Genomic DNA, 21309 nt, shown 5'->3' with positions numbered 1-21309 from the left:
CCACGGCCTGTAGATAAATGACCAATTAGCCAGTAGGGTGCAGGTCTCAAGAAACCGAGGTGGGGGTTGAGGAAAGACGTGTGCTCTTCAGTGCACAGTGTACTTCAGTATCATCTAACCTGTTGGAAAAGCAAAAAGTAATCACCCTTTTGTGAGCACCTACGAAGGGCTGAATCCTGTGTTGGGTGTCATGGAGATTACTGCAAAGAGATAGGGGCTGCTGTCCCATTTAACAGATGAGCAGACAGAGTCTGTGAGAGGTAAATGCATGTCCCGAGGCAGCACAGTCAGTAACAGATAGCCCTCAGATGGGCCCAGGGCCTCGCTGACTGCAGAGCCTGTGACCTCCCGACAGGCCCCTGCTGCCACAGAGCTTCCTGTCCCCCTTGCTGGCAAGATACCTGACGTGTGCCCAGAGACTCCTGTCCCACTGAGGCTACACAGAGAGAGTAGTGAGGCTGTTGTCATTGTGTCAAACCCTCAGGAGACGCTGAAGGCGCCTGAGCTCTCTGTCCCTGTCTCAGTCCCTGCAGGCTGGGCCTTGGCTTAATTCCCTTGGTGGTGGCTGTTCCAGGACAGGCCTGTGCTCTTCGTGCAGGCTGGTGCTAGCACTGGGCCTGTTGTAAATATTTTGAGCTGGCTTACAACCTTCTTAGGAGGCCTGTACACCCTGTTCTCCACCCTTCCTCTGATTTGCAGAGGGGGAAATTATACCCAAATGGGACCAAACGTCTTTGGTAGAGGCTCCTCTCATTTTGAGAAGTAGCTTAGAAAGCAGAAAGCATTTGCTGTGCGGGACTTCTCTTCACAGGCACACATCCTTCTTTCCTGAAGGCTCATGACACTCCTGTGGGTTCTACACTACAAGTAGTGCCACGCATGACGGCGGTAATTTGATTCTCACAGTGACTGGGGGTGGGATGGGGACGGGAAAGCCACCAGCCCTTTCTGGATTTGAGCCCTGGATGCCAAACATCCTGCAGGGCAGGGACCACTTCTACCCAGGGAAGGACTGCCCCACCCAAAATGTTGGCTGGGTCCTCCCCTGTTGGGGAACACTGGCCATCAGTGCCAGGATGGCAGGTCCCCAGGGCGGGCACAGGGCTCATATAGAGACCGGCCGTGTCTACTGAGTGTGTGAGGGCACAAGATCGTCATTCCGGGAAGCCCGGCGGCAAACCCACTTTGCTGCATTGTTTGCTTGTTGTTGTCGCTGTTCTAAATGACATGAACGTTTTCTGATTCCAGAAGCCATAAATGTTTGTGGGAGGAACTTTGGGGAAAGTATAAAGAAGAAAACACAAAGTCTCTTCCACCCCTCAGAGACAAACACGCTGAACCCTGTAATGAATTTTCTTCTAGATTTTTCTTTTCTAACAAGCATGGTGTATCAGAAATGTGACCAACTCATAAGCAGAATGAAAACTATCACCATTATAAAGAAAGGAGAGTCCATGGGGTGGCCGGTTAGCTTAGTTAGTTAGAGCATGGTACTGGTCACACCGAAAAAAAAAAAAAGAGAGAGAGAGAGATTCTTTCCTAGTTCTTAAGGAATGTGAGAAATATGTATTTCATCTCATTGTGAGTCTTTTTTTAATTGGTAGAAATGAGCAAAACAAACAAACAAAAAGGCTCCCTCTTAGGTTGACCATACCTACCTAATTTCCTAATAATGCTCTTTTATTCAAGAGCAACTTGTCTGGTTATTTAAAATGTTAGATTAGTCATGTGGTCTTTGAGTGCAAATCTCCCGCCCCAGCTTGCATTGCTTTCAGAGTCAGGAGGCTGTTTCTCGTCATCCCTTGCGTCCTGTCCCTGCTCGCCCACGCTTGATTTGTAGAGACAGCAGTCTCGCCAGAGCATCTTAGAACAGCAGTGACTCTCTCCTGGCCCAGCTGGCCTCGTGACCCAAATTCTTATCCTTGACCTCCCTCCTCGGACAGAAGTAGGTGAAGCTCTTAGTAGGAGATCTCTGTGCTCCGCTGTCTGGAAAGCTGTGGTCTCCCTGTGCCTCCCTCTTGGACCCCAAGACGTTTCCTCGTGGCTCTGGGGCTTGTCTCCGTCTCCCACCTCTTTGGCGCTCTGTGACGTCTGAGCTCTGCTTTGACTGTCCCTGCCTGTGTGACAGATCCGTACTGGGAGCCAAGACCAACTTTATTCTCCATGCGTGCTCTTTGCCACCATCTCCTCATGGGACTCTTGGGAACCCATGGATTGTCTTTAAACTAAGTTCACCCTTAATATTTCAGCATCTTAGATATATCCAGGGGCCCTTGGTGGCACCGTGTATACGCTTCTCTTTGCCTGTGACCCACATCCTCTGCCCATATGTCACACTGGAGACTCTGGTACCTCACCCCAGTGCTCAGGGTGTCACCGAGCATGTAGTGGATGGACTGTCGGTATTCAGTGAGGAAGGAAGGCCTGGAACCTTCTGTTGCAAACACTGATTAGGGAAGAAATTGGAGGGATTCATCATCTGCGCAGGTGGAAGCCACCTTCATACATTCATTAAATGTTTGTGCTACGCGGTGCGGCCACAAGACTGAGTCGGGCCCAGTCAGTCCCTGTTTGTGCAGCGCCCCGTGACTGGTAGGAAAGAAGGACAGGAGTCGATAATGTGATGTGTGCAATCAGAAAGAGGCAGGAACTCTTAACCCATTTGAAGTGGGTATGAGTTTCTCAACAGGGATGGTGGATGAGGTTGGATGGGAAGAGTATTCCAGGCAGAGGGAAAGGCACCGGATCATGAGAGAGCAGGGAGTATTTGCGGAACAGGAGACTCGAGCAGAATGTGTATGAGGAAAAGGAGGAAAGGAGACTGAACTGTAGAAGAGGGCAGTCTGGGTATCCACACTACTGCCCAGCCAGCCTTGGAGTCCTAGAGCTGGCCTGGGGACCTCACATCATGAGGTGGGACCTTCCTTCTTCAGCGGGGAGGAGCCCCTTCCTCCCGTGGGTTGGTTCCGCCTCCCTTGAACGCATTGAAACGTATCCACTGGGTCCCCTTCCTCCAGACCAGGGGTGTCCAAACTTTTTTCAACGTTTTTCACCAAGGGCCATATGCAGTAAAATACACAAATAGCTGGGCCATTCAGTCGAGGTGAAGTATGTATTGCCTTACCTGGTTTATTTAAGTAAACTAAATATATTTTTGGAATTTGCTGCGGGCCAATTAAAAATGGATTGCGGGCCGCAGTTGGCCCGCGGGCCGCAGTTTGGACACCCCTGCTCCAGACCTTACACTAGAGCTGGGAACGGCTTTGGAGGACCATGCAAGGGTCATTCAGGCCCTGCAAACATCCAACAAAGGATATTGATGGCAGCCCGGAATTTGGGTACCACTCAGGCCTACCAGAGACATCCACATCACCCCCCAGTTTGCTGAGGACTTGTCACTGCTCCTTGACAACGCTGTGCAACTCTCATTGTCTGCAGGCAAAATTCTCTTCCGACGAAGCCACATCCGTGACGTGGCTGTCAAACGCCTGATACCGATTGATGAATACTGTAAGGTAAGGCTGAAAAATGCCAACGCTTCCCGGTGTCTCATGTCTGCCCTGTGGGTAGGTTTTGGGTTTTTTTTCTTGCTACAAAATGCTCATTGTGAAAAATCTGTGCAGTTGAAAGAAATATAAAGAAATTAGAAAACAATAGTCATCGATGATCTTTCAACTCAGAGGCAACAATTATGAAGGTTTTTATGTCTTTCTTTTCCCCCTGCATGTGTTTCTTTATGGTGTTGAGACCATCCCATCTGTGTTATTTTTGTTGCTCTCTCTCATTTCTTTAATACGGTTACGTAAAAATTTCCCCGTGCTATTAAAGAAACCTTCTTGAGCCTACTTTTAATGGCTGCGTAATATTTCACTGTGCGTGAATGATCCAAAAGTTATTCACCCAACCCCTGCTGTAGGACAGGCCAGCTGGCTTCCAACCGCATGACTGTTTTAAACAACAAGGGGCCTGCCTGTCGGTTATACTTTGTTTGAATTGAGACTGTGATCAGGAAAGAAGCATATTTTTTAGTTAGCTTAGCTTCCCTTATCTTCAGTATTTATTTTTCTTAATTAAAATCAGTAGCAGTTCTGATGGGAGAAGGGTAGGCTTAGCAATACATGCCTTAGAAATGAAGCAGTGAATGCCCTCTCCCCCTAAGATCAGTAACAAAGCAAGTACGTTTGCTCTTGTCACTTCTGTTCCACATTTGAAGTTCTAGCCAGAGTAAGCAGGCAACAGAAAGAAATAGAAGTCATACAGGCTGGAAAGGAAGACGTAAAACTGCCTTGATTCACAGATGACATGATTCTGTTGTAGAAAATCATAAGGGATCCACCAGAAACCTACCAGAACTAATAAACGAGGTTGGTAAGATCACAGGGTACAAGAGCAGTATAAACACATTGTGCTTTTCTATACACTAGTAATGAACAATTCAGAAATGGAATTAAGACAATAATTCTATTCACCATAGCATCAGACAGAATACTTAGGAATAAATTAGTAAAAGAAGTACAAGGTTTGTACACTGAAAGTACAGAACATTGCTGAGAGAAATGAAAGATGCTCTGAATTAATGGAGAGACATTCCATGCTCATGAAATGGAAGACTCAGTAGTGTTAAAATGTCAGTTCTCCCCCAATGGATCTACAAAATTAGTACAATCTCTGTCAAAATCCTAGTAGGCTTTTTCGTAGAAATTAACAAGTTGATCTTAAAGTATATAGGGAAGTGCAAGGGACCCAAAGTAATCGAAACAATTTTGAAAAAGAAGAACAAAATTGGAGGGCTTGTGCTACCCATTTTCAAAACTTTCTACAAAGCTACAGTAATGAAGACAGTGTGATACTGGCATAAAGAGAGACACATGCCGTGTTTCCCCGAAAATAAGACCTGGCCAGACCATCAGCTCTCATGCATCTTTTGGAGTAAAAATTAATATAAGACCCAGTATTATATTATATTATATTATACCCGGTCTTATAGTAAAATAAGACCAGGTCTTAAATTAATTTTTGCTCCAAAAGACGCATTAGAGCTGATAGTCCGGCTAGGTCTTATTTTGGGGGAAACATGGTATGTCAGTGGGACAGAATTGAGAACCTAGAAGTAAATTAGTACAAATTTATAGGCAACTGACTTTCTACAAAGGTACCAAGAAATTCAATAGGAAAAGATAATCTTTTTAACAAACAGTGTGTGTTAATAGGATATCCACATTCAAAAAAAAATTAAGTTGGCCCCTTAACTCACATCATGCACACAAAAAATCAACTCAAAGTGGATCGTAAGCCTAAACATAGGAGCTAAAACTTGTAGAAGAAAATATAGGAGAAAAATCTTCATGACATTGGCTTAGACAAAGAGTTCTTAGGTACGATACCAAAAGAGAAAAATTGATAGATTTGACTTCATTAAACTTACAAACTTCTGTACTTTGATACCATGAAGGAAATGAAAAGACGCCACAGCGTAGGAGAAAATACCTGTAGATCATGCGTCCGTTACAGGCCTTGTATGAAGACTGTATAAAGGACTCTTAGGACTCAGTAATGAAGACAACCCAGCTTGAAAACAGACAAAAGACTTGAATGGAAATTTCACCCAGGAAGATATACAATGGTTAATAAGCACATGAAAAGGGGCTTCAGCATCATTAATCATTAGGGCAATGCAAAATAAAACCATAACGAGCTACCTCTGCAGCCACTAGAATGGCTATAATCAACAAGTCAGACAAGACCGAGAGGTGGTGAGGATGTGGAGAAACTGGGACCCTCATTCCGATGGGGATATGTGATGGGGAAGCCACTTTGGAAAACAGTTGGGCAGTTTCTTCAAAAGTGAAGTTTATCATATGATCCTTCCTAGATTTATACTCAAGAGAATTAAGAACTTATGTCCACACAGAGCTTTGGATGCAAATGTTCATAGCGGTATTAATTCATAATAGCCCCAAACTGGAAGCAATGCAAATGTCAGTCATCTGGTGAAGCCATAAAACGTGGAGTAGCCATGCAACAGAATAGTATTCAACAATAAAATGCGGTGAAGTACCTATAAATGTTGCAGCGTGGATAAATCTCAACAACATAATGCTAAGTGAAAGACTACAGATTGTATGATTCCATTTATGTGAAATGTGCAGAAAAGGAAAATGTATAAAAACAGAAAGCAGATTAGGGGTTTCCTGGGCCTGGAGCAGAGGTAGTTGCGATGGACTGCGAGTTAGATGGGGGGAAATCTTTGAGGTGATAGAAAAGGTCTGAAACTATACAGTGGTGATGGCTGCGCCACTCTCTAATTTACTAAATATCATTGAATTGTGTACTTATAACAGGTGAGTTTTATGGTACATAAATTATACTTCAGTGAATCTAAGAAAACCTAAAGGGAGACAATATGGGGATATATGACCCCTCTTGTGGCAGAAGACATCAAGGAAGGACGTAAAATCCCTCCTGTTTGAGCATCTTCTCTTTGCCAGACATGACCTCATTTCATCTCTCCAATAACCTGGAGAAGTACGTTTTATTGTTCCCATTGTGTAGATGAGGAAATGGAGACCCAACAAAATTACTATAACAGTATTGGCGGGTTTGATAGTTGAGTCCAGGCCTTTTCAGCCTCAGCACTCACATATCACTCATGGCATTTCTAAGAAATTAAAAATTCAAGAGGCTGAAATAGTCAAGCATATATTTCATAGAGGCAGATACACCCAGGGACAAAGACACTACTCCTATGTCCTAGCTCTCAGAAAAGTTCAGATCTTTTTCTCTTTGTTCCTTTCCAAATCTCTGCAGCCTAAAATTCCTTTGTCCAAGTCCTGTTGGCCAGAACTTTGGACCCTTGGGGTCACCTTGCCCGGGCGAGAAGTTCCAGCTAGTACCTTCTCCAGAAACTGTTGTCTCTAAGTGTGCAATACTGCTTCTTCCCCAGCCCCCTCCACTTCTCGCCAGAGTCAGTTTCCTCATGCCCAGGGCTTCACAAGCCCCTGGACATTTGATTTGGGAATGGAAATTTAAAATCCTGAAGCCGTAGGAGATAACAGCAGCTGCCTGCATCTGGCTGCTGCTTGAAACCTCACAGAGATCATGAATTTGCCTGGATTAACCACAGGGAAGAAACTGCTTATGTCCTATGAGCCCCACGGAAGTTACCGCCCCCGGCTATTGATGCAGCGTAAGCAGCAGAGCGGATATTTTGGGATTTTGGTTTTGGCCAAATTTCCTGGGCTTGGCTTCAAGAGAACTAACTGCCCTCCTGGAAGGAGATGAAACTATCCCTTTTGTCACATGGTCTGCGATGTCTTTTACAGACTATATAGGCTTTGACATAGCATTTGGTATTCATTATTGTCATTGTTATAAGCTGATTTAAGCCAATTTGATCTGTCACTATTAGCTTTATTTTAATACAAATTGGTGGTCTCCAATAGGTAAAGACAGATGAGGGCTGCAGGTATCCCGAAGCCTAGTGACAAGGTGTACATTACAGTGGAAGAAACTTTCTGCTCTACGAGGGCTATTATAAAGGTACAGTCATTCACGCAGCCTGGTACTGACAAAACTCTAGAACAAAATAGAGAAACCAGAAAGAGACCCATGTGTATCTGGATACTTCGATACTGACAGAGACAGCCTTGCCGATCACTGAGGGGTTGGATTCCATAGTAAATAGGTGTCCATGTTTGAAAAAACGAAAAAGAACTGACCTCTACCTCACACCACACATATAATTATTTCCAAGGAAATTAAGACCTAAATGTAAGAGGCAATGCTATAAAAAGGTTTAGAAGATAAAAATGGGACAATGTGTTTATAATCTCTAGGTAGAGAAGGATTTCTAAAGACAAAAAATACCAACCACAAGAAGATTCGCTTTATTCGACTACATTAAATTTAAGAACTTCAGTTCATTAGAAAACACAATGAAAATAAGACTCGGCCACAGCCTGCCACACCTCCCAGCATTTATTATCGGGCAGCTCCCCAGACAGCCTCTCCAGTGGTCCTGGAAGCTCGTTGAAATACCAGCTGTCTGTCTGATGCCACTTTGCAGGAAAGTTTCCTCGAGACAGATGCAGCGATATCCTGGCGGCAGGGCCAGCTAATCTTAACCATGGTCTGACAGTCAAATCTCAAGAAGAGGCAGAAGGCAGAGGCTTCATAATCGTAGACCTAGGGCACCGTTCGGAGGAATGGACCGTGCTGGGCTCACCAAGTTCTGTTCACGCAAGGGCCAGAGTGTCTGAGAATATTTCTAGAAGGATTTCATTTCACCAGGAAAGATAGTCATTTCTAACAACTGTTATGCTAGTGAGTAATGGTGGTGGTGTTGATCCGAGGTGAAGGTAGCTGAAGCCTTAATGTAGCCTTTTCTCAAGTAAGGACTGCGATTTGTCTTTTACTTGCTAACGGGTTCATTCCCAATGAGAGGACTTCAGATATGAACTAGACACCATTAGGGTGTAGCTTAAATCTAGCACACACGCCCTTGAGTACGTTGCCCGTGTTGTACATAGTATTTTAAAGTCAACTATAGGAAATAGAATAGTGTTTACCAGACTCCAGTCACTTGAGACCTCCCTTCAAGATTTTTACCATATACCACCACCTGTATTATTAATATTTTTCTTTAAGTGAACTCACTTTTTTAACTTCTTTAAAAATACGTGTTTTAGAGGAAATGTTATATCATACCCATAATATAAAACTAGTATCAGGCACCATAAAAGTAAAAATGAAAATAGTGCACCAGCAGCAATGACAACGTTTATAAATCCAGCCCTTCCAGCCATTGCCTGCCTGCCCCAGGCTCTGCAAACTCAGGCTCTGGGCATGGGAAGCAAGTTAGAGGAGTTTTCTTCTAGGAATTTTAGTTGCAGATCTTATGTTTAAAATTTCAATCCATTTTGAGTTGAGTTTTGTGTACAGTGTAAAGTAAGGGCCCAATTTTATTCTCCTGCATGTGCATACCCAGTTTTCCCAGCACCATTTGTTGAAGAGACTGTCCTTTCCCCATTGCGTCTTCTTGGCACCTTTGTCAAAGGTCAGAGGGCCATATGCATGGATTGATTTCCGGGCTCTTGGCAATGTTTTCATGGACATGATATCAAGAATACAGGCAACAAAAATACACAGGTGGAACTACATCAAACTAAAAAGCTTCTGCACAGCAAAGGAAACCATCAACAGTGAAAAAGCAACCTATGGAATGGGAGAAAATATTTGCAAACCACATACCTGATAAGGAGCTAATCTCTAAAATATGTAAGGAACTCCTACATCTCAATAGCAACAAACAAACAAACAAACAAACAAACAAACAAAAAAACCACACAACAACTAATTAACCCAATTTAAAAATAAGCTAGACTTGAGCAGACATTTTTCCAAAGAAGGTATACAAATGACCAATACGTAGGTACATATATCTGAACATAAAAATGTTCAGTGTCATTGATCCTCAGGAAACTGTAAATCAAAAGCACAACGAGCTATAGCCTCACATTTATATGATGATGGCTATTATTTAAAAAAAGATAAGTGTTGGTGAGGATGTGTAGAAATTGGAACTCTTGCACACTGTTGGTGGGAATGTAAGATAGTACAGCTGCTATGGGAAACAATATGGAGGTTCCTCAAAAAATTAAAACTAGGGGCTGGCCCGGTGGCTCAGGCGGTTGGAGCTCCATGCTCCTAACTCCGAAGGCTGCCGGTTCGATTCCCACATGGGACAGTGGGCTCTCAATCACAAGACTGCCAGTTCAATTCCTCAAGTCCTTCCAGGGATGGTGGGCAGCGCCCCCTGCAACTAAGATTGAACACGGCACCTTGAGCTGAGCTGCCACTGAGCTCCCAGATAGCTCAGTTGGTTGGAGCCTGTCCTCTCAACCACAAGGTTGCCGGTTCAACTTCCCACAAGGGATGGTGGGCTGTGCCCCCTGCAACTATTAAAAAACGGCAACTGGACTGTGAGCTGAGCTGCGCCCTCCACAACTAAGACTGAAAAGACAACAACTTGACTTGGAAAAAAGCCCTGGAAGTACATACTGTTCCCCAATAAAGTCCTGTTCTCCTTACCCAATTTAAAAAAATCTAAAAAAACAAAAAAAAAATTAAAACTAGAGCTACCTTATGATCCAAAAGAATTGAAATCAGAATCTCGAAGAGAAACTAACACTCCCGTTTATTAGAGCACTATTCACCATAGCTACGATGTGGAAACAACCTAAATATGGCATATACATACAGTGAAATACTATTCAGCCTTTCAAAAGAAGGAGATTCTGCCATATGTGACGACGTGGATGACTATTGAGGACATTATGCTGAGTGAAATAAGCCAGTCACAGAAAAACAAATACTGTATGATTCTGCTTGTATAAGGTATCTAAAATAGTCAAATTCACAGAATCAAAGAGCTAAATGGTGGTGCCAGGGGCTGGGGGGAGAGGGAAACGGGGAGGTACTAACTAGCAGTCATAACATTGCAGTCAAGCAAGATGGGTAAGCTCTAGAGGTCTGCTGTGCAACAGCCAACTACTGTATTGAACACTTAAACATTTGTTAAGAGGGTAGATCTCATGTTAAGTGTTCTTACCCCAGTAGAATAACATTTTAAAAATATAGAGAGAAGTGTTAACTCTCTGGGACATTCTTTCTGAAGTTAAAGAGGATTGAAAGAGTGCTGAGAAACCACGAGTTTGCTCTCTAACCCAGGTGTTGTCATTTAACAATCATCTTGCTGACTGCAGAATCACCTCGGGGAATCAGCTCACTGTGGTACTTGCTACAGACCTGAAAGCCAACGGATTAATTTAATGTTTATCAAGCACCTAGCATATGATGGAAACCTTATAGCAACTTCCTCACTTAATCTATAGCACAACCCTCCAAGACAGGTGTTAGTTGTTTCCATTTCACAGATGAGCAAAACTGAGGGTCAGAGAGGTGATGGGATATGACCAGAGCCAGAATTAGGAGCTGGATCTGCCTGGCCTTTTACTGTTACCCTCAGCAAGCTGAACTTGCTCTCCTCACCTCCATTTGGCCCTGCATCAACCAGCCACATCTGTCCACAGGACCAGGATTCCATCTAGGACAGAACCGAGTTTTCCTGAACTGTGGTTCTTTGTCATTACTGACCAAATACAAGACAATTCTGGAAGATTTCAGAAGCAGCATTATTTCTGTGCCCCAGGTCATGTTTTTACTGTTAGCCTGTCCTTCCAAAATGAAAGAGGCAAACATCAAAGCATGTGGTGCTGCCTTTTAATAGTAACTTGGCTTTATTTTATGGTTTGGGGGTTTGGTTTGGCCTTTCCTTCCCAGGAATTGCTCAAAACCAAGAGAACTTGGCACTGTCGGGAGGTTTCCGTGGGCCTCACTGTCCCTCCCTTCACTGGTCTGTTCAGGGTCTCTACCCACTTCAGCAAGGAGCACCCTGGGAGGCCCCCTCTAGGCAGAGACCATGGCCACCATAGGGCCCACCCAGCTCTCCCCAAACAGGGCCGCATGGCCACATCCAGGCTTCCTCCTCCTGTCACTTAACCAGTGACTACTTTGGATCGGGTGTCAGGGTCTCGGTGGCACTGTGGCCATGGAGGGAGATGCAGGAGAAACAGCTGCACAGCCCTGCCCCTTGTGGATGAGGGTACGGGAGCTAGGGCTCTCAAGTCCGGGTCACTCAGCAGAGCTTCCGTTTCCCCAACTCTAACATGGGCCAGCCCCCCACCCCCAGGGGTATACGAAGCAATGCAGACGACAGCATTTCCGAGGCCATCAAGTGCTGAGCCAACATAAGCGCTGTTGTTACTGCAGTCTGGGGGGAGCCACAAGATTTCTGCACGCGAAGCAGCCAGGACACTCCGCAGTCCAGCATATAATCAGCTCCTTCATTATGTGGTTCCAACTGCCAGAGCTGCAGGATTTCAAAGGAAAGAGACCCACGAGGGGCCCGGGACAGCAGCTGGTCCTGGGCGGGAGAATGAATACTTGCTGATCCAAAGCAGGAAGAGAAGGGGGTCAGAAATGGGAGGCGCGAAGTGTCTGCTCTCCGTCTTGGGCTCTCTACCTCTGGTCTGGAAAAGCTCAGTCCCTGGGGATTTGCTATAGAACAGGAGTTACTTCAAGGTTAATAAGAAACTCAATGAGCCATAAATACCAGGTCAGCATCCTTCACCCCAGAAGGATAGTGAGTGGCCAGTGACCATGGAAGGTACCCCACTAAAACGTGTCCACCCACATCACAGGTTTTCCCACTTTAGGTCTGGGGCAGATCACACCTTGGGATAGGGGGTGGCTTAGAGTCAGAGCCTAACTCAAAGGTCATGTAAGGTCAGCAACCCAGTGACCATCGATTGGTGGATGAAGAAAAAATGTGGTCTAGCCATATAGTGAGCTATTATTTAGCATTGCAAAGGAAGGAAATTCCGACACATGCTACATGGATGGACCTTGAAGGCATTACGCTAAGTGAAATAAGCTGGTCACAAAAAGAGAAATACTGTATGATTTCATTTACATGAGGTCCCTAGAGTAATCAAATTTATATAAGCAAAGGAGAATAGTGGTTACCAGGGGCTGGGGGTATCAATATTTAATGGGTACAGAGTTTCAGTTTTGCAAGATGTAAAAAGCTCTGCAGATGGATGGTGGTGATGGTTGCACAACAATGTGAATGTACTTACTGCCACTGAACTGGACACTTGAAAGTGGTTAAGATGCTAAATTTTAGGTTATGTGTATTTTTCCACAATTAAAATTTTTTAACAAGTGGAAAAATTATGTAGGGTCCAAATACCCTGAAATTGCAGAAGGTGCCACATTGGAGACCCCCATCCATCTCTCCGTCATCGCCCGGTGGCAGCGTGGCAACATCATGGGGAGGGGAGCTACTGGAGGCTCATTGTATAGAAAATACAAGGCGCGTCTTTCCCACCCCCAACTCACACTCAGCGTGGCAGGAAGGCACATGAGAGGCACCAGGGAACGGCCCTTGTGCAGAGAGCAGGGTCCCGCCTCACTCCAGTGTGTGCGCTGGTGGGTGAAGTGGCTGGCAGTGTCTTTAGCTTCGTGATATGCACAGACACTGCCCCTGCACAGAAGTTTATAATAAAGTGTGTGCATGAAACATCTCTACTGGACTTGGATCTGAATCCCCAAGACCTGGGCCAGAGGGGGCTTAAGTAAATATTTGTTAACCTGAGCTGTTTATTCACTGTGGAACCACGTGTTAGTTTCAGGTCCCTTCATGATTGCATGTATCCTGTACTTCTCTCCTATTTGGCACACAAACCAGTGCAGCGCAGGGCGTAATGAAAACGTCCACTGAATCATCGAATGAATGAGTACCTGTTGGTAGATAAACCGGCACAAAAATGCCTAGTCCCACCCTGTCCCCCCGCCCCCACCTCCTTATCCTCCTCCTGGCAGAGACAGTTGAGGCTTCTTTAACTGATGAGCCGATGGCCTTGGGCAGTGGGAGGTCCTGATGTTTCAACCTCATTAACCTGGAAACTAACCTCTATCCAAATTATAAAACAGTCCCTTCACTTTAACACGTCAGATCCATGAGTTAGGACATATGTTCAGGCACACCAGAAGCAACCTAAATGTTTATCAGTTGGCAGCTAGTTGACTAAGGTGTGATCCGTCCGTATAGTAGACACCCATTGACTGTCCAGCAAGATGGTTAGGTAGCAGAATAATGACATGGCATGAAGTTCACAATTTGTTGTTTTGTCTAAGTATGTATGTTTTTGTCCAGATATGCCTGTAATATAAATGTGTATATACACACTGTGTGTGTGTGTGTGTGTGTGTGTGTGTGTGCGCGCGTGCACATGCTCATGTGCAGTCACCAAACCAGCAGCAGCAACATCAGGGAGCTTGCTGGAAATGCAGAGTCTCAGGCGCACCGCAGATTTGAATCAGAAAATCTGGAGGTGCGATCCAACATCTGTGTTCTAACAACCCCCAGTGATTCTGCTGCCTGCCCAAGTTGGAGAACCCCTGGCTGATGGCAGTTCTGACACCCCTTTCCTTCCTTTGGACTCACCTGTGTCTCTTCTCCAGGCCCTGATCCAGCTGCCCCCCTATATCTCTCAGTGTGATGAGGTGCTGCAGTTCTTTGAGACAAGACCTGAGGACCTGAATCCCCCCAAAGAGTAAGTTGGTTTGTGGAGCTCCCCTGCGTGTGCCCTCGCTGCCCTCCCTCCTGTCCAGCCAGCCAGCTCCAGGAGGAACTGGAGGAAAGCAAAGGAAAAATTAACATGGATTCTATTGAGTGAGCCCCACTGGGCCTCACTTCATGTAGCCTTCACGGTCACTTAGGTGGGTTACAACAGTCGAGTTTGACAGGTCCAGGAAGCTGGCTGAGTGCACGCCGGGACCCCCTAACAGCCGTGCTTCCACAGCACATAGTGTTGGAATAGAGGAGACACCCCCCGAGGCAAGCACTGAGGCAGATGTGCTTGGGACGATTAGAAACGTGAGTGAAAGTGACCGAGACCTGCTCCAGGTCCCATCACCAGTGAGTGCCCGAGCCAGGGTTGGAGGCTGCTCGGCAGGCCCCACAGCTGTCCAGAATGCCCACCGCAGCCCCTGCCTCCTGCTCGCTTCTCCGTGCACATGCTTGCTGGTGCATACCCCCAGCCGCTCAGTGCACGTCCCAGATTCTCAACGTGCAGTGTGCCGGCCTTTACACACCAAGAGCTGATGGTACCAACAGCCCTGCCGGCATGAAACACTGACACAGTGTCCTGGGGGGTCACAGGAGCGTGAGCCGGCACCTGTCAGGAAGGGCCGAGAAGCGCCAGCCAGGCTCTGTTACACGAGTGGCAACCGCCCCTTTGAGCTCTGAGCCTGACCTAGTGCCCCAAACAGCTGTAATAACCCAAGCTGATGTTTGTAAAACAGTTACAGCGTGCTAAGCACTTTGCATATGTCAAGCTAGAAAGACTCATGTTGCGTTTTGGAAACGAATCTATCGAAATTACAAAGCTGATTTTTAGAAGCAGCCCTGCAAGGAGAAAGCATCAAAGAGCTTCAGCAAGTGGAATCTGGCCATTTATACATACACAGGCCGTGACACACAGACTCAGTTCCAGAGGTAACAGATAGTGTGTTGATCACTCAGCACTAATGGTTTAACTACCACACAGATGACTAAACTTAACTTCCTGCAATAAACACATTCCCATAAAAACCGTTTCCTATGACAAGCACGGAGTGAACCTAGCTTCTCAGACCAGCACACAGACGAGTGGCTTTGAAAGTAAGGAAGACATTCCATAAGGAACAGTAAACCTTTGAATCAGAACCTTGTAAGAGAATGTTTTGCTGACCCATGAGACAAGACAGTTTCTTAAAAATAAAAAAAGGATGCATGATAAGTATAAATTTGATAATATTGGGCCTTCAGCCCATCCTGGCTAATGTGTCTGTTCTTGATGTCTTTAGCATTTGTGTCTGGTAAATATTCCCCAGTTTTTATCGACGTGACAAGACAGGGTAAAATATTCTCTCTCAAAGCACTTTTGTCTCCCGTCCCCCTGGGCTTCCAGAGTTACAGTGCCAACTCCCGCTTTGATTCCTAGGTGAATCAAAGACTGGAGCTTATTGTCTTCAGTTGCCACTTCATTCTCTCATGAAACTGCCAGGTAAGGACCTGTCATTCCCATTTGATAGATGAGGAAGCTGAAACTCAGAATAATGAAAGACATTCGCCCAAGGTCCCACAGTTCAGAAGAGGTGGAGGTGAATTTTCCCCAGGTTTGCCTGAGTCTCAGCCTAAGCTCTCTACAGCCGCGTGTGTGCCTCCCACACGAGGAAGGACCGGGGTTAGGGGAAAGAGCCTGGGTTTGCAATTGGGGTTCAAATGCCACCTGCACCACTCGTGGGCTGCGTAGCCTTGGACCTCCGTTACTTCCCCCCTGGGCCTTGATTTCCTCCTGTGAAATGGGACTAGCAGGACGCCTTAGTGGTACAGTGAGGAGTGAAAGGCTGCCATAAGTAAAAATTCCAGGGACTTGCCAAATGCTCAAAAGTGGTGTCTGCTTTTTTTCTTTCTGAACACTCAATAGTAGCTGTTTTACTCCCCAAATTGGTCAAGATGTCCAGTTGATAGACCCTCGGCAGGGAGAATGGCTTGACTGCTTTCATGCTGGGTGGGCGTGGTCAGGTTGCTTTTGGTGCCTCAGTCTCGTCTTTTGTGAGGTGGGTCTGCTAACACTTCCCTCGCAGCACTGCTGGGGAATCCAATGAGAACGTGTGTAGAGGAGCGCAAGGCAGGTGCCCTAGAAACCTCACTTAGTGTCCTTCTGGCAGAAGGAAGGAGGCACCCAACCCCCTGCCCGAGGGACTCACCTTGGGCTCAGGGCTCAGTGATAGCTAGATTTCCTTCTACATCATCTCAGTGTCCCAGAGGCCTTAGCTTTGGGGGGTCGTGAACCACTTGGAGAATTCAATAAAAAGCTGCTTCCTTCTCCCCAGAAAAATGCCCCCAGTTTCAGGAGGTCCTTGGCTGTGCTCCATCCCAGCCAGGGACCCAAGGTGAAGAACCTTGGCCCTGGAGCCCCTTCCGAATGTTAATGGCAGGCCGTCTTTGGCCTCCTGCTGGCAAGGGTGGGTGACGTGGGTTCCCAGCCTCTGAGTAAGCATCAGACCAGCTGACCAACATGGGACAGAGCCAGGCCAGGGGCAGCCGCTGGGCCTGTGAAGAGTGAGTATCTTCATTCAAGAAGGACACGGGGGGATACAGGGCAGGAGCCAGCCCTTGAGAGAAGTCGAGATGTCGGGGTGGCTTTGTCACACTGGTGGCGGCAGCAGCACTTTCCCAGCCTGCTGGCCGGTGGCTTGGGCTGGTAGGAGGACCCTGGGACCAGGAGCCCTAGACCTGGGGCTGCTCCCAGCGGGAGTGTCGGCATTGTTCACCCATCCAGCCCCTGGGTGTCGGGGGCCTGCCAGGTGCCAGGCCCAGTGCTGGACTCAGGGAACACGGGGATGAAGCGACGGGCGCAGTCTGTACTGCCAGGGGGTTTGTAGTCTGCTGGCCAAGCAGCCAGCTGTTCCCCTGGGCACGTGCTCACCTCCCGCCCTGTCTGCCTCAGTTGCTGTGTCTGTGGAATGAGATTACATCACCTATGCCACCCACATCATGGGGTTACAGGGAGGCTGAAATGAAATAATGGGTGGGAGAACTAGGACGCGGTCAACAGTGAATTTTCTGAGTTTGGGGCTGATATCATGGTGGCACCCCCACCATCCCCGGCATGTTACATTTGATAATTCAAAGGATTTTTCCTCAGTTTCCTGGAGCTAGACTTTCATTCTGATACTTTCCAGGAGAGCCCATATCTTCACTTGCTTGGGAATAATTGTCACGCTGAGGCTTGGGTAGATAACGTGTGTGCTATGCTTGGTGCAGTGCCTGGCGCACAGTAGGTTCGTAGCCAGTTTTCACAGTTCTTTGGCTGTCAGGGCCAAGATGCTTGGGTTTTGCAATCTTTCAGACGGTAATAGAGAAGCCAATTGGTCTGTGTGATTGCCATAAGTCTCCGGGAGGAGTGGGCACCACATGGAGATGATTGTTCTCATACAAGGTCAAAGTCACAGGATGTCCAGAAGCTCCCCCTTCCCCCAGCAGTGCGTCAGCTCATCCAAATGCCTTCATTCCCCAAATATCCCAGTTTTAGTGTGTTCCACTTACCACTTACCATCAAGTGCTTTCTGCCCCATGTCTTAGGACCCCAAGAAGAGGGACCGGGCCTCCGCTGGGCCTGACAAGGTGGGCATCAGGCTCGGTGCAGTGTGGGGACCTAACTCTTTCAGACTGCCTGCCCCAAACCCATTCGCTCCCCACCAGGGTCTCCTTACTCTACAAATAGAGTGGAGAGCTGGTCCCCAGGGCGCCAGAGCACTTACCAGGCAAAAGGAAAGAAGGAAGAGGAATTCATTCTTTTGTAAGGAGTCTGGGTCCCTGGTGCTGGCATGGATTTTAGTCATTGACTAGGGATGTTGTGGGCTAGAGAATCTCAATTTCCTATCAGAACAACTCGTGTCAATATGCAACAGCTACTGACTCATCACTCTTTCCCACCCTCATTCTTTCCTATACAGGGAGCATGTTGGGAAAAAGAAATCTGGTAAGAATATTTTCCCTTTTCTCCTTTTCATTTAATGTTTAGCATACCTCTGCTGAGCTGCTTTGATGCACCAGGCCCTGGGCTCCACCCTGGGGATGCTGCCACGTGGGTGGGTGGATGGATGGATGGATGGATGGATGGATGCTGGATTGATTGGTTGGTACCCCATCCTGTTGCCCAAAAAAAGGATTGGAAATTATTTCATGCTATACCTAAAGAACAACAAAGTGGATGAGACCTGAGAATGCCTTGGAGGGGCAGGGAAGAGAGACAGCTTCCTAACCATGCTGAAGGGTATTACATACTTGTATTCTGCTTTAGACAAAGGAAGGTGGTAACTCAAAGCTAAGAGCATTTTTCTCAGGTGTCAGGGAGGGGTCAAAAAGGAGGGCCCCTGGGTCTTGAAGGGGAGCAGGAGCTTTCCCACAGCGAAGGCCATTCGAGGCTGAGGGGACAGCACATGGGCAGGGAGGTAGGACTGTGCAGGAGATTTGGGCCCAATCCATTTACCATCCTCAGCTCCAGGCCCATGCCCTGTACTTCCTTCAGTCAGCCACTGTTCTGGGCAGTGACGCCTCCTATTTCAAGCAGTCCCATACTCACTTCCACTGTCTTCAAAGTTCTCTTCTTTCCTAACGCTCTTTCCGTTTCCTGCACAGCACACTCTTCTAACAAGAACAATCGTGGAAAAAGAGAAGGTGGCGTTTGGGTACGCGCAGAGGAATGGTTGAGTTCTCACAGGCCTGGGGTTCATAAATTTAGATTCACAGTCGCCCGACTTTTTCTTTCTCTGACCCAAGATCATCCCTCACATCTGCAAAGGCCCTGGCCCGTACCCCACCTGGAGCCAACGGTCTTCAAAGCTTCCAGAATTCTAAGTTCTTTTGTTTATCTAGGACTCCCAAGAAATTTGAGGGGGTTGATAAGGATGGGGGAAGGGGGGCCAAACAGAGATCCCAGAAGTAAAAAAAGATGCCTCATCTCATGGGCCTCAGTTTCTTCGTCTGTAGAAAGGGGGTAATAGTAGTAATCTATCTTACAGGAATTACTATAGAATTGGTAACAATGTGTATAAACCACTTAGAACAGTGCCCAGCATGTGCAGCAATTCCAATGTCAACGGCTCTAGTCCTGGGTACAAGGCCTGTGGTTGGCTGTACAGGCTCCAAGGCCATCCTTGCAAGGAAGACTGGAGAGGAACTGGATCTCTTTGCCCCAAGGTCTGGCGTCTGGAATGCACTCTGACCTCTTCCCAAACAGTCTGTTTACAGCTCTGCTTTCTTGTTTAATAGGCACTGGCCAGAGCCTGGCATCCTGTTGGAGCTGCAAATAGTCCTTGAACCCCGAGGATAATAATATGTTTCTTAGAAAAGAGCAGAGCGGCCACTCGGGCTGGTCACAGAGTTTCTGGCTTGAGTGTGCAGAGACTTTCCTGGAGGGTATGGGTGGGAAGCAGAGAGGAAAGAGGCAGCTCTGGTTTGTGAAACCAAAGTGTCCGGTCAGACAGGCTTGATGAGGGGACTGGTCTGGAAAAGAGAGAAGAAGCTCTAATTTGTGGCAACGACGGTTACATCATTCACCTGCAATGATGGGGGACGGATTTATTTTTAGTTTAGCTGGGTGGAAAATAGCATCTTTCTTCATGCAGACGAAGAACCCATGCTGGGATGAGCCTTATTTTTTTAGTTGACCTGTGAACACTTCCTTTATGTTAGAACCAGCCTTACTGGTTGAATTTGAAAGGGCTTTAAGGTGACAGCCAAGCCCTGAGATTTCTGTGCGAGAATTCCAAGTTGGAGAAGGTTTATCTGTCTCCAGAATTTCCCAGTCATGGCTCGCTGGCTGGCTCCTGCAGACTTTGGCTAATGTCTGCTCATCCTGCAGGGGGAAAAAAAATCCTCCCACCAAAATTTAACAGGTCATGTAATTATATTAAAGGAGCACCTTTCTTCCTAATTTTTCTGCCCTTTACGTATTGAAGTATATTGTCATTTACTGACTCTTTGAGCGAGACTGGCAGGATAATGGATTTCTGGAAAGAAAATTCCGTTTTGCCATCACTCGTTGTATGGGTCAGCTCAGGCTGCTAGAACAAAACACTGTAGACTGAGAGGCTTAAACAACAGAAACTTACTTTCTCATGGGTATGGAGGCTGGAAGTCCAAGTGCAGCTTGCCAGCGTGGTTGTGCCCTGGGGAGGGCCCTCTTCCTGGCTTGAGGATTGCTGCCTTCTCCATGTCGTCACATGGCAGAAACAGAGAACAAGCTCCCTGGTGTCTGTTCCTGTAAAGACACGAATCCCCCTATGGGGGGTCCACCCTCATGACCTCTTCAAACTTTAGCACCTCCAGAAGGCCCCCCGCTCCTGATACCGTCACACGGGTTCGGCCTACAACAGATGAATTTGGGAGGGACGCAGTTCCATCCGTAGCAGTTATTTTAAAATTTCAAGACCTGTCATCATGAATAAAGATGTGCCCAACTGGGAAATTCTAGGGTAGATTAGGCACTTGCTTCTTGAGGATATTTTATAGCGCTTTTTCAGTGATAAAATCACCCTTTCACTGTTGAATCTCCTCCTTTCTGCTGACCGTTTCCTCCTCTCTTATTTCCTGCTAGACCACAAAGTGACATTCCTCACTTAGGAGTACTTTGCTTGCCCGCTGGCAGCTCCCGGCATTGAGCCGCCGGCATCAGCGTTGAGGCTTTGCTGTGACTGTGCGTTGTAGAGCTTTGCTGCAGCACCACAGGCCAGCAGCAGGTGTCGCCACCTAACAGCTAACTGCCCTGAGGCCTAGTTGGAATCCTGGCATTCCTGGTTTTGATAAATTCAGTTCTGTTGGGGGGGAAAGGAGGCAGCGTGCTCTGGAAGAACTGGTGCTGCGAAAGCAACCCCATGTACTTAATGGCGGAACTACAGTCAAGACTTGGGCCTCACCCTGAGCGAGTCTTAGAGGCGATGCCGTATGCCAGCCCAGATTCCTTAACTCTACTCCCTGCCCTCCTTATTTCCTGGCTTCCTGTCTTGTTCACAGTGAGTCCCTATTTCTGTCACTGCTCATAGTTATCCCAAATCCTCTTGGCAGCTTGGTTAGGAAAGTTGGTGCAGAAATGGAGTTTCTAGAAGTTTCCATTCATCCTTTGTTCTTTCACC

General features: G+C 46.8%; 1 protein-coding gene across 2 annotated transcripts in view; it reads left to right on the top strand.

Annotated features, from left to right (window-relative positions):
- SH3PXD2B (SH3 and PX domains 2B) overlaps nucleotides 1-21309 on the top strand; it is an 84425-nt gene that overhangs the window by 38831 nt on the left and 24285 nt on the right. For both annotated transcript variants that reach the window (XM_019741295.2, XM_074313901.1), the window contains exons 4-6: nucleotides 3439-3515; nucleotides 14086-14177; nucleotides 18130-18155. In XM_019741295.2, the coding sequence (XP_019596854.1) occupies nucleotides 3439-3515; nucleotides 14086-14177; nucleotides 18130-18155 (195 nt within the window). The remainder of the gene's footprint in view (nucleotides 1-3438; nucleotides 3516-14085; nucleotides 14178-18129; nucleotides 18156-21309) is intronic.

Source organism: Rhinolophus sinicus, linkage group LG10 (genome assembly GCF_036562045.2).
Source record: "Rhinolophus sinicus isolate RSC01 linkage group LG10, ASM3656204v1, whole genome shotgun sequence".
Lineage (NCBI taxonomy): Eukaryota > Metazoa > Chordata > Mammalia > Chiroptera > Rhinolophidae > Rhinolophus > Rhinolophus sinicus.
The sequence above is the reverse complement of the archived record's forward strand: the minus strand, read 5'-3'. Positions and strand labels throughout refer to the sequence as shown.